This window comes from Aulonocara sp. 'chitande type north' Nkhata Bay, linkage group LG6 (assembly GCF_057382095.1).
Source record: "Aulonocara sp. 'chitande type north' Nkhata Bay isolate Kocher_YH1m ecotype deep benthic linkage group LG6, A_spYH_male_GT1.1, whole genome shotgun sequence".
Classification (NCBI taxonomy): Eukaryota; Metazoa; Chordata; class Actinopteri; order Cichliformes; family Cichlidae; genus Aulonocara; species Aulonocara sp. 'chitande type north' Nkhata Bay.
In genome coordinates, this window is record NC_141349.1 from 14826660 (window position 1) to 14839152 (window position 12493).

Consider the following 12493-nt stretch of genomic DNA (forward strand, 5'->3'; position numbering starts at 1 on the left):
ACCCTGGAGCGTGATGGCACAATGCTGTCCTCGCAGAAGTGGATATAGGAGGTGACAGTGTCCGTAAACTCGTCCAAGCTGTTAGAAGCAGCCTTCATTGTGTCCCAGTCTGTAGACTCCAAACACGTGCGAAGCTCCTCCACAGCCTCGTTGCTCCACAGTTTTTTAGTCCTCACGACAGGTTTGGAGAGCTTCAGCCTCTGTCTGTATGCGGGGATTAGGTGGATCATGACGTGGTCAGAAAGTCCGAGTGAAGCGCGGGGCACCGCGCGATAGGCCCCGCTGATCGTGCTGTAACAGTGGTCCAATGTCCTCTCCTCTCTGGTCGGGCATTTAATATACTGCTTGTATTTTGGAAGCTCATGGCTCAGATTGGCTTTGTTAAAGTCCCCAAGAGCAATGATGAGAGAGTCCGGGAATGTCCGCTCCGTGTGGAGAATCTGCTCCGCGAGTGCGCACTGAGCTGCCTGCGCATCTGCGTCTGGCGGGATGTAAACAGCGGCCAGGATGAATGAAGCAAACTCCCGCGGAGAATAAAACGGTTTGCAGTGGATAAAAAGATATTCCAGAGAGGAAGAGCAGTGCTGAGCAATCACTGTCACATCTGTGCACCAGCCACTATTGATGTAGAAGCAGAGACCTCCACCTTTGGACTTACCGGAGAGAGCGGCCTGCCGGTCCGCGCGCAGCAGATGGAAGCCCTCCAGTTTGAGCGCGCAGTCTGGGATGTTCTCACTGAGCCACGACTCCGTAAAACATAAGACACAGGAGGAGGCAAAGTCTCTGTTCATGCTTCTCATCAGGGCCAGTTCGTCAATCTTATTCCCGAGTGAGCGTACATTAGAAAGGAAGATCCCAGGAAGAGCGGTTCGCAGTCCGCGTCTCCTCAAACGCACGAGTGCGCCGGCTCGCTTCCCTCTCTTTCGGCGTCTCGCTTTCCTGGTCAGAGTCAGCAGTAAATCTTCCGCAGATGCGACAAATATTGGAAATAAATCCACAGGCGTTGTAGTCCTGTAGTTAAGGAGCTCTTCTCTGGTGTACGAATATCCAGAGGAGTGCCCAGACACAGAAGAAATGCACAAAAACAAAACAAAAGTAACGCACTGAAGCACCAGGGCGACCATCCGCGGCGCCATCTTGGACATGGGCGGCAACGATACTCAGGTATTCAGTAGTACTCATTTGGCATAGAGGGTTAGCTGGCAGTAGTGCATGACTGGTGTGCTCATCCGCAAGTTCAGCATGTTGTTTGCTCAGAGATGCTCTTCTGTGTACCTGTCAGGGGTTGTGGGAGGCGAGGAAGAGATGACCCAAACGCTGGACTCACGGTGCAGAATGACGAGGATTTATTGGAGCGGGTGAATGAACAAAGCAGGAACGGCAAGACTAACTAACTGACTGAATGGCTGGCTGAATAACTGAATACAGACAGGAACGACAATAATGGCAACATCAATGACACGGCACTGGACTGGTGGAACTGGGGAACATAAATACACAGGCGGAATGATGAGTGATTAGAGACAGGTGAGTGAACAGCTGAACATAATGAACTAATGATAAATGGGAAGAGAACTAGAACATAATGCACAGAGTAAGGCTAACACAATTAAACAGGAAGTAGAACATGCAGAGAATGAACAATGAAGACGAACTGAAAATACCGGGTCAACGGCCCAGGAACCCTGACAGCATCCTGGTTTTAATGAGTGGTTATGCGAGTTATTGTCACCTTCCTATCAGCTCAAAGCTGTCTCATCATCAGATTCAGCAGATTCAGAATGCTTTATTAATCTCTGAGGAAATTATGTGGTTACAGTTGCTCCAAGACAATAAGAACAGTAACAGACTGAATTAAATTAAATAATACAATATATTACAAAGTTCACAAAATTGGGAAATAGCTCTACTATATACAAATAGCTCAATTATAAATATTCAGAATATTACAGAGATGAAATTTAATTCTGTAAAAACTGTTAAAAAAAATCTTGGCCATACTGTACCTTAAAATAGAGGATTATCCATGGTATGAATCCATGGTATGAAACTACACACTTGGGCATTTTCACTGAGAAAACTGGATATTTTCTCTTTTTCACTCACTCTCTGTAACCCCTAGAGGTGATTTTATGGGAAACAATTTCTATATTACACCATCTGACATCAACATGCCATATTAAAAGTTACTTAAACTTCAGCAGGATGATCATGTCTATGTCCCTAAATGCACTCCGTTGCTACCATTAGACTGGCTTATTATATATTTGCATTATTGAGCAGCTGAAAGGGGGGAAGATACTTTAATAACATGCATGCTTAATGATCTTTGTGTTTACCTCTACAGGCAAGGTATACTACTTTAAACACAACACTAAGTCTCTTTTGAGAGTCTCTTTGTGAGACTTTGTCTGTGTGTAATGTTTTTACAGTTTGAAAATGAATAGCCTGACTACTTAAAGGTCTGGATATTAATTGAAATTGTAAGCCTAGGTAGTAATGGAACATGTTTTATAGTGAATAACATAACAAGTTTACAAATGAAAAATACAAATGTGCAAAAGGAAGTTGATTTACAGGTAATGTATTCATTTCACTGCTGAAAACAACTAGTAAAAGATTTCAGGTATGTTTACACACAAAGCTGCTTCAGGTAATGCCAAACACGTGAGTGACACTAGGAGCAATTAAAGTCCAAGGGCACCTGTGGGTGTAAGAAAAACAACTGAAGAAAGGAGTGAAACAGGGAAAACAATCAGAGCCGCAATAATAAACGTGACACATTTACCCAGAATGAAGACAGACTTTATATCTAGTGACTGCAGAGCCAGCAGTACAACACTGATAACGCCTCTGTTACCTAAACATTTATTATTAAATTTGGCATCCATTCATCCATTCTCTTCTGCTTATCTTTATCACGGTCGCAGGGCTGAGGGATGGAGCGTATCCAAGGTGCCATATGGGTACAATTGGGGCACAGGTCGCCAGTCTGTTTATTATTTAATTATATTGTTAATTGTGTTAGTTATTTAAAAAAACATTTTAATAAATAGATTTGGCAATGAAGATAAAAATATACATGGTCCAAATCATTTTTGATATTTGAACCAAATGTGCATGTGTGGCATCTCTGTTGTTGGAATTTTGTGGTTTGGGGGCTGACAGCCCGCTTTCTCTTACACATATACAGTTACATCTATTGTTAAGAGGGCACATAATCTCAAACAGCTTCTCAGCATTGACAAGGAAGTTATTCCAAGGACACTTCCTTAATCCAGGGTCCAAAAAGCCATTGTTGGTTTGTTTAACGATCCTTATCTTTGTTGATTTGTAGCACGTGTACCCATCTTATTCTTTAAAAGCTGTGCTTCTCTGTCTGTTTTTGAACAAGTCTTGTTGGCTCATTGTCCTGCTTTTGTCTGAATTGCATCACTGACAGAGGAACAGCAACTTCAACAGTATTTGGAAAAGGTAGAAACATTTTTTAATGGTACACAAAGTTATTGTTAACTTTATTTTAATAAGACAGACAGAGATACAGTGTTTAAAGAAAGCCTCTCCTTTTATTTGTTTATGTATGTGTGCTTGCATTTCAATTTAGTGATTTTTTTTCTTATCTTCTTTTAAGTCAAGATCATTTTACATGTGAGTCAAGTCAATATGAAAAATGTTGACTTGAGTCAACTAACAATACTTTATTGACTACAGCTTCTCACACAAGATACTACAGTATATGATATTGAAACCATATTACAAGCACAGCATTTTAATAAAAAGGAAAATTACATTTTTGATCAGTGATGATTAAAACAAATTTCAGAAATCTCTGCCATGGAAAAACTGCGAAAGAGGTATCCAGATTTTTTTTTTTTTTTTAAAGCACACTATCTTAATGAATGTTTTTAAATACAGGTAAGGAATCACAGAGAGTTGATTCTGTTCATCCAGTCACAGAATTTTAAGTGGGAAAAACATTTCCTCACCCATCGAGTCTCAGCTGACTGCAGGTTTACTCAAGCTTATAATATTATGCAAATCACTAATACGCACACTGTTGTGTCCTGTACTGTTTATAAGGTTGGGGAACCCTGCAGTCAGGTGAGGCTGCATGTTTGCAAAAATTTGGTGTTCTTTACTTTACTGAGAACTTTAATGACGATCACTTATCTCTCTCTCTCTCTCTCTCTCTCTCTCTCTCTCTCTCTCTCTCTCTCTCTCTCCAAAATATCAGTCTTTTTCACTGCAGCTATGCTGTCTTATTTAACCCCACCTCCTCTCTACCTGAGCCTCCTTCTCTTTCTGTCCTGCAACTCCGCTGTTCTTTCCTGTCAGACTGGAAACTACAGCCAGTGTAAGGCTGCTCCTTTTATACCAGGTCACAACCTGGTGGGGGAGGGATTTGATGTGGTCACTCTGCGACGAAAGGGAGCCTACGTGATTGATGTGAATACCTACCTCACACCAAGTGAAACATGTACTCTCTGCTCCAACCCGCTTCAAGGCAACATGCTGCAGAAAGTAAATAAAGATGCAACAACAAAGAGCCATTTGAACAGTAGCACACACTTTATGTGTACATGTTCATGATCTGTCTTCATTTTCAGCTGCCAGTCTCTGCAGTGGACTGGCGTGCATTCAGCCGATGCAGTGCCGATATTTACAGCAGCATCCACACCTCTGTTAGGTATAGCCTTATTATTATGTTATATTATTATGATTGCTTCACAGTTAGTGTCTTACTGAGAGAAGGTTAAATGTTGTGTGACAGTTGAGTCGCTATCTAAAAATCTATATCTGATTAGTTCAGTCTCTGGCAGTGATGAAATTCAAGGATTTTTACTGCTAGACACCTTTTCTGATGTATAAATTATCTTTATTCTCTTCATCATATTATTCAGAGCTAATCTAATTACAAAAACAGGTCCTCATCTGTAAATACTAACTGTTTAAAATAATGGAAATCATCTTTGAAATCAAACTGAAATTTATCTGTGATTCTTTACTGTGAATTGTATTCACAGCTCTCTGGTTGACACCTACACCTCCCAGGACAGTACTGACTGGAAGGTAGGGCACATTTCACAACAGTTATTTACATAAAATTAACATATTTTGGTATTATCAAATAATGTCAATGTTACAATAATGATAAACATGTCAATATAGATAGATTTTTTTTTTTTAAAGTATATGGTCTTAAGTCTTATTAGGAAGTTTTAACCTCATATTTTAAATACTTTTTCAGATTTTTGAATAATGGTCCCACCACCAACATGTGTTTTGCACTTTGAAACTGAGGCCATGTTTGAACATAAATCGAGATCTGTAATTTGGGACAGATAGATCAAATAATGTCTCATTATTGGCTGGCAAAAAAAAAAATCAATCAGTTGAACACACTAATTTATTTATTCTTTTTCTTATCTTTCATAACAGACTGGCCTAGATTTAGGGATATTTGTGGGAGGAAAGCAATCTGCTGTGTATAACTTTGCATCAAAAAGGGCCGCAGAGGACCGCCACATCTTCAGCACACACAGGGTCACCTGCAACCATTACAGGTAGGCTGTGAATAACTCAGAATAGTCATATAAATTTGGGTTATGTTGCTGGTTACAGAGATCATACAAATCCACTATTCTTAAAATCAAAAATTCTAAAATTCACAGATCTGGTTCATTTTCTCACAGCACAAATTATATATAAAGCAATAAATAACCTGCTTCCTGACAATATTCTAAAAATGTTTTCTAAAAGGGAACGGGGATACAATTTGAGGGGGGAATTAAATTTAAAACATCCTCGTATCCGTACAACATTAAAAAGTTTTTGCATCTCTGTGTGTGGAGTGAAGCTGTGGAACAGACTAAGTAAAGATATGAAGCAATGTCCAAGCATGGCGCAGTTTAAAAAGCGGTTTAAGGATATGGTTTTTACAGGGTACAGGGAAAAGGTAGAGATTTGATAGGGTGTTCTTGTCGAATATTTTCATGTGTGTGTGTGTGTATATATATATATATATATATATATATATATATATATATATATATATATATATAATTGTAGGCTGTGTATCCTTGAGGTGTTAATGGGGTTATTGAAAATGTGTATATGTGCGTATGTGTGTATATACGTATGTATGGATAGATAGAAACATATGTGTGTATATATTTAAAAAAAAAAAAAATTACACATAACATATAATGTAATTACAAGGAGGTATTTCTGTAGTCTATTGATACTAGATAGTGGAAAAGGGGTGGGATTAAATAAGCTTATGCTTCTTCCTGCTCCTTTTTGAACATGGACGTTATTTGGAGTTGTGGTTGCTTGTTTTCCTTTTGTTTGCTTTGTTCATTTGTCTCTTTTAATTCTATTTTTTTTATACTTTTTCAACATGTTCAAAATAAAGATTCAATCAATCAATCAATCAATCAATCTTTGTTTGAAAAGCTTCTGTTGAGATCATTTACTAATCTGTCTCTTTGTGTCCAGTTACCGAGTATCAAACAGTCCGTCTCTCAGCTCTGAGTTCAGTAAGGATTTAACCAAGCTACCACATTTCTACAACAGCTCCACCAGAGCTCAGTACAGTGAGCTTATACACACCTACGGCACACACTACATCCGCCAGGTTAAAGCACATGCTGTGAATTTTCTTATTATTCCTTATTATTATTATATTTCTTCAAAAAAATGATTTATAACACCGACTTTGCACCACATTGCAGATTCACCTTGGTGGTCGACTGAGGCGAGTCACAGCTGCACGAACCTGTCTGTCCTCACTGAATGGACTGTCCTCAAATGAGGTACTTTGTAACACTTATTAAAAGCATAGCATTACTGAGGCACTTCACATAATTTTATCTCAAAAATAGCGACTGAAAATGTAAGAGCAAGACTAATTGTTCTGGGCTTGGCTGCCCCACTCGCTCGCGGACGCGAGGGCGAGACCCATGGGAAGGGAGGACTGGGGTGGTAACCTGGGAACTGAGGACATCCTAAAGAACCAGACAGGGTGTGGGATCCCTGCCACAGTTGAAAGGCTTACATGAAAGGGGGCCGCCCAATTTTCTCCGCCGGCTAGATTCTGTGCGAAGGGGGCAGCGCCTCTAGGCTGTGCGTGTGTATGTGAAAGTGCGAGAGGTTGCATCTCGATTGAAATTGAGTAGTTAAATTCACCACAGGTGACAGCCTGTATGGGAGTGGGCCCAAGTTCTTTTGCTGGCTCGATTCTGAGCTGAGATTGTCAACTGTTACAGTTGACAGTCTGCCTGACAGTGGGGCTAAGTTCTTTCGCCAGTTAGACTCCGAGCTGAGTTCGTTGGCCCGCTGTAGTGCCTCTAGACTGCCTGGGTTAATTTTGGGCTTAGTAAATTAGACTTAAAGTTGAATTTTGCATCTAAAACCGTGTGTGTGGGTTTTGCATAGCGAGACACGTGCTCTGTATAGTATGTTGGCTCATGTGCCTGCAGTTACCAGACTACATATTTCTATACATACAGGGCAGTACCTCTGTCATGAAAGGCCAAAGTTAACCCTGTTAAAGTTGTGCCATACTGAACAATAATGCCAATGATTTTTTGTTGTTGTTTTTGCTTTGTTTTACATAAACTTCTATAGTCCAATATTATCTTAGTTATTAGAAACTTCAGTTTTTCTTTAGTCCAGACTCTTACTGATCCTGTAATTAAGTATTCGATCAATAAAGCTATGATTAATATCTTAGTGACATAATTTGTAGCCTACATATTTCGTCACCATAATTTTCTGTCCATCCATCCTTCCGTTCTCTTCCACTTATCCTTATAAGAGTCACAGCTATCATAGGGTCATAGGTTGTCAGCCTAACGCAGGGCTAATTAACCCAATTTTTGAGACATAACATTACATAATGCTGCCAAAATTTAGATTAATGCTCAAATGGTTGACTTTACACAAGACAATAGAAAACAGAGAAGTAAGTAGAACAGTCTTTAGAGTTAAAATTGACATACATGTGGCACACATCTTGATGAACTGGATTTTTTTTTAAATCTGAGTCTGGATGTAAACACCTATTTTCTCTCATCTTTCAAAATTGGTTTGACAGTCCTTCATACACTCTATCATCTTCATTTATAATGTCATCATCTTCTCTCTCCATAAGACTGCTTGTGTGCTTTGTTAAGAGAAGAGCATATGCATGATTTAAGTTGGTTTTAATACAACAGCTTTGACATGTTTATGAAACTGACGTGATCAGACAGCCCCGCAAAATCTTCACAAACTGTGTTTGTGTTTTTTTTTGTGTGTGTGTGTGTGTGTGTGTGTGTGTGTGTGTGTGTGTGTGTGTGTGTGTGTGTGTAAATACAAAATGCAGTTTTTAAATGATGATCTTATTGATTAAGGGAGCAAAGTTATCCAAACCTATCTAGTCCTGTGTGAAAATTGTGATTGTCTCCTCTTGTTAAATCATGCGTTACTGTGATAAACCACACTATTTGAAAAGCTGAGTTCAGGTTAACTAAACACACTCAGGCATGATTACTGGCAGACCTGTTGAATCAAGAAATCACGTAAATAGAACCTGTCTGACAAAGTGAAGCAAGGTAAAAAGCATCTCAACAAGCCAGACATCATGCCACAATCTAAATAAGTACTTGAGAAACACAAAAGTCACTGCCATCTATCAGTCAAGAAAGAGTTACAAAGCTATTTCTAAGGCTTTGGGACTTCAGTGAACCACAATAAGCGCAATCATACATCAACTGAAAACCTGGAACAGTGGTGAGGCTTCCCAGGAGTGACCGGCCGATAAAATACTCCAAGACCACATTGACAATTCATCCAGGAGGTCACAAAAGACCCCAGAACAACATTAACTGTAGGCTTCGTATGTCTCAGTTAAGGTCAGTGTTCATGATTCAACAATAAGAAAGAGACTGGGCAAAAATGGCATCCATGGGAAAGTTCAAGGAGAAAACCACATCTGAACAAACAGAACATAAAGGCTCGTCTCACATTTGCCAAAAAACATCTTCATGATCCCCAATACTCTGTGACTAATGAGGCAAAAGCTGAACTTTTTGGAAGGCTTGAGTCCTGTTACATCTGATATAAAACTAACACAGCATTTCATGAAAAGAACCTCACACCAGCAATAAAACATTGTGGTGGTTTTGTGATAGTATGGGACTATGTTGCTGCCTTAGGCCCTGGAAGACTTGCTGTGGTATTTGGAACCATGAATTCTGCCGTCTACCAAAACATGCTGAAGGAGACAGTCCGGTCATCTGTTTGTGACTTCAATCTGAAGCGGACTTCTGCAGCAGGACAATGATCCAAAATACTCCAGCAAGTCCACCTCTGAATGGCTTAAAACAAAAACAAACTGAAGACTGGAGTGGCCCAGTCAAAGTCCTGACCTGAATCTGATTGAAATGATGTGGGATGAATTTTTAAAAAATTTCAAAAACCCTGAATGGCTGAGTTTGTGGCTGAAATACAACAATTCTGAGTGGGCCAAAATTAATCCACAGCGCTGTAAAAGAATCATTGGCAGTTATCGCAAACCCTTGATTGCAGTTTTTGCTGCTAAGGATGGCCCAACCAGTTATTAGGTTTAGGGGAAAATCACTTTCTCATACAGGTTCATGCAAGTTCTTTCCCCCTTAATAATAAAAACCTTCATTTAGAAAGTGTATTTTGTGTTTATTTTGTTATCTCTATCTAATATTTAAATTTCTGTCATGATCTGAAATATTTAAGTGTGACAAACATGCAAAAAACAAAAAAAAGGAAATCAGGAAGGGACAAACAATTTTTCACACCACTGTATATATTTATAGTACAGCTAGAAATGCAGAGAAAATGCCCTTGATAGACACTGACATTTTGTTTCCCTTCCTGTCCTGCAGGTCCACTCCTGTTTATCACTGGGTTTCTCTGTCGGCTTGGGAAAATTGAAATTATCCAGTAACAGACAGTCTTGCAACAAGGTCCTACAAAACCAGGGTCTCTCGTTTATGTACAGCACTGGACTCCACCAACACTACACAGAGGTGGTAGGAGGCAATGGTTGGTTGGGAGAGTTTGCACTCACCCAGAATGACTCCCTCGGCTTTCTAACTTGGCTGAGCACCCTGAAAGATCACCCAGATGTTGTTTCCTACTCCCTTCGGCCAATCTATAGCCTGATGACAAATGGCACACAAAAGGCAGGGATGAAAGCTGCCATTGAGCAGTACTTGGAAGATAACGCTGTGAGAAAGTCACCCAATGAGCCAAACTGTGGGTGGCACATTCCTAATCTGGCTTCCAACTGCTGTCCTCTGCAAGCCTGGAGGGGGACGCTAAGGGTTACCATTGTGCGAGCCTGGAATTTGAAAGGAGATCCAGTTGGAAAAACTGAGGGGTGAATAGACTCTTGTCTATTAAGATCTGGCTGGTGTGGTATATCAAGCAGACTTAATAATTCTTCTGCTGCTCTTCTTTCTTTTCTTCTGATCACAGCTATGCTAAAATGTGGTTTGGTTCCTTCTATCGGAAGACTCGTTGGATTCGGTCAAACAATCCCTGGTGGAACGCGAATTATGATTTAGGCAAGGTCAGTAAACCCTCATTATAGATCATGATAAATTGTTTGGCCTCACAGTCAGCAGAGTTGATTTACTTTTCAAACCTGAAGCCTATCAACAGTTTACTACGGGTTTTTTTCTTGTTCTTGTTTGTTTTTTCGACACAATATATCACACAAAGCCATAGTTTAGCTAATACCTAAAAAAAAATGCAAAAGCATTACCTCATCATCAATCCAAATAATCAGACTCTACTACTAAACTACTAAACTTCTGTTTTTAAGTTGAGCTTTAGAACTGTTGTAATGACAAATACCATGTATGTTAGTTGACTTGGAAGAAGTAATGTTAGCTAGGTAGTGGTTTAGCAAACATATACATAAACATATATGCATATTCATATTCAAAGAGCCATTCTTTAAATTGATTCCAATAATCAATCTCCCTCAAATCCACCGCTGTGTCTTTCACACAGTTAATGACTCCTATGGCCCAGTTTTAAATGCTGCTCTTATTAAGCATGTACAAATGGTTTATGGATTTGTCCTATTTCATTGTTCTCGTTTGTGTTTATTTTTCACTAGTGCTAAAATTAACATTGGTAGGATAAAACTATATTAAATCTTGTTTGATTAATTTTCTCATGAAGGTGGACACACACTTGGGTTTGAAGGTTGAAGTTTGGGACAAGGATGTATGGCATGATGACCGTCTGGGATCATGTTTCAAGTATCTTCAGCAGGGGACACACACATTTACCTGTCCAGCTAAAAGAGGTGGTTTTGAGGTCCGGTACACTCTGGCATGTGACCCTCATCTGGCTGGAGATCGGTGTAATCGTTACAAACCATCTGCAAAATAAGAAATATATTTTGTATGTTATCTTCATAATAGTTCTGTTGCTCTAATGAACTGTAAAGATTAATGTGATACTTGTCAGTTTATGCATTTATTTTTCTACTACTAAGACATAACAATATTCCACTTGTTCTTTTATATTTGTTAGAGTTTAGTCACCCTTTTTTTATTCATATGAATTTGGTTTACTATACCCTAATATTGCTTAATTTAAAAAAAAATTAAAAAATCTTTTTTCTTTTGGTTTCAACAGATTAAAATGATAAATATAGACTTATAAATCCAAACCCATTACATCAGCTGGTTTGTATTCCTACTAATTTGTGAGTCTAGTTTCAGTAATGTAAAAATGTATGTGAAACCTCTAAAGGACTGTAATTCACATAAGACCTCTAATTAATTCATTAATTAAATGGATTAGTGTGTTCAAATGTTTAACTGTGTGTATTATATGCAATAAATGTAATAAAAATACAAAATAAATAATGCAATTCATTTTTTCAGATCATCATGTCTTACTGGGATGTGACAGGGCCAGAAAGTCAACAATTGTAACTATTTATGACTTACAGACAGTATTTACCGCACTATAATGCACACGTAAAATTCTTTAATTTTCCTTGTTCCTTGTTCCTTACATCCGGTGTGCCTTACATATGAATTGTGGTTGTGCTTACCAATTTTATGTGTTACACGGCTCTCAAAAATCTGTCAAAAAAAGTTTTAGAATAACTTTGGTAAGCTTCGAAGCGGCACCGTTCGATGGATTGTCGAAGCATTACGGCTAATATAGTCAGTAGCCTTGCGGAGTAATCAGGGTCAAAGTCCATCAGCTTCAGGTCCCAAAGTCAAACAAACACTGCTACATCACTGAGAGTTAAAAACTGTCCAAATTCTTTCATCTTTAATAAAATGATCAGCGTTGCTGCTTTACCAGGTGTAACAATTAAGTTTAACATCCAGGCATCCATGAAAACAGAATTTATTAAATTTAACGGAGTTAGAAGTTAGCAGGAAGTTAGCTCGCTAGTTTCCACCTACACATGATGCCATGTTCTGACTGAGAGATT

At 38.9% G+C, this 12493-nt stretch overlaps 1 protein-coding gene across 1 annotated transcript; it reads left to right on the top strand.

Moving 5' to 3' along the window:
- The first annotated feature begins 4251 nt into the window (after window positions 1-4251).
- LOC147327482 (perforin-1-like) lies at window positions 4252-11523 on the top strand. The gene is made up of 9 exons (XM_086297550.1): window positions 4252-4521; window positions 4608-4687; window positions 5025-5070; window positions 5440-5564; window positions 6499-6637; window positions 6735-6815; window positions 9906-10402; window positions 10501-10594; window positions 11215-11523. Exons 1-9 carry the CDS (start codon window positions 4252-4254, stop codon window positions 11425-11427), a joined length of 1545 nt encoding a protein of 514 aa, XP_086153676.1. The 3' UTR covers window positions 11428-11523.
- The last annotated feature ends 970 nt before the right edge of the window (window positions 11524-12493 follow it).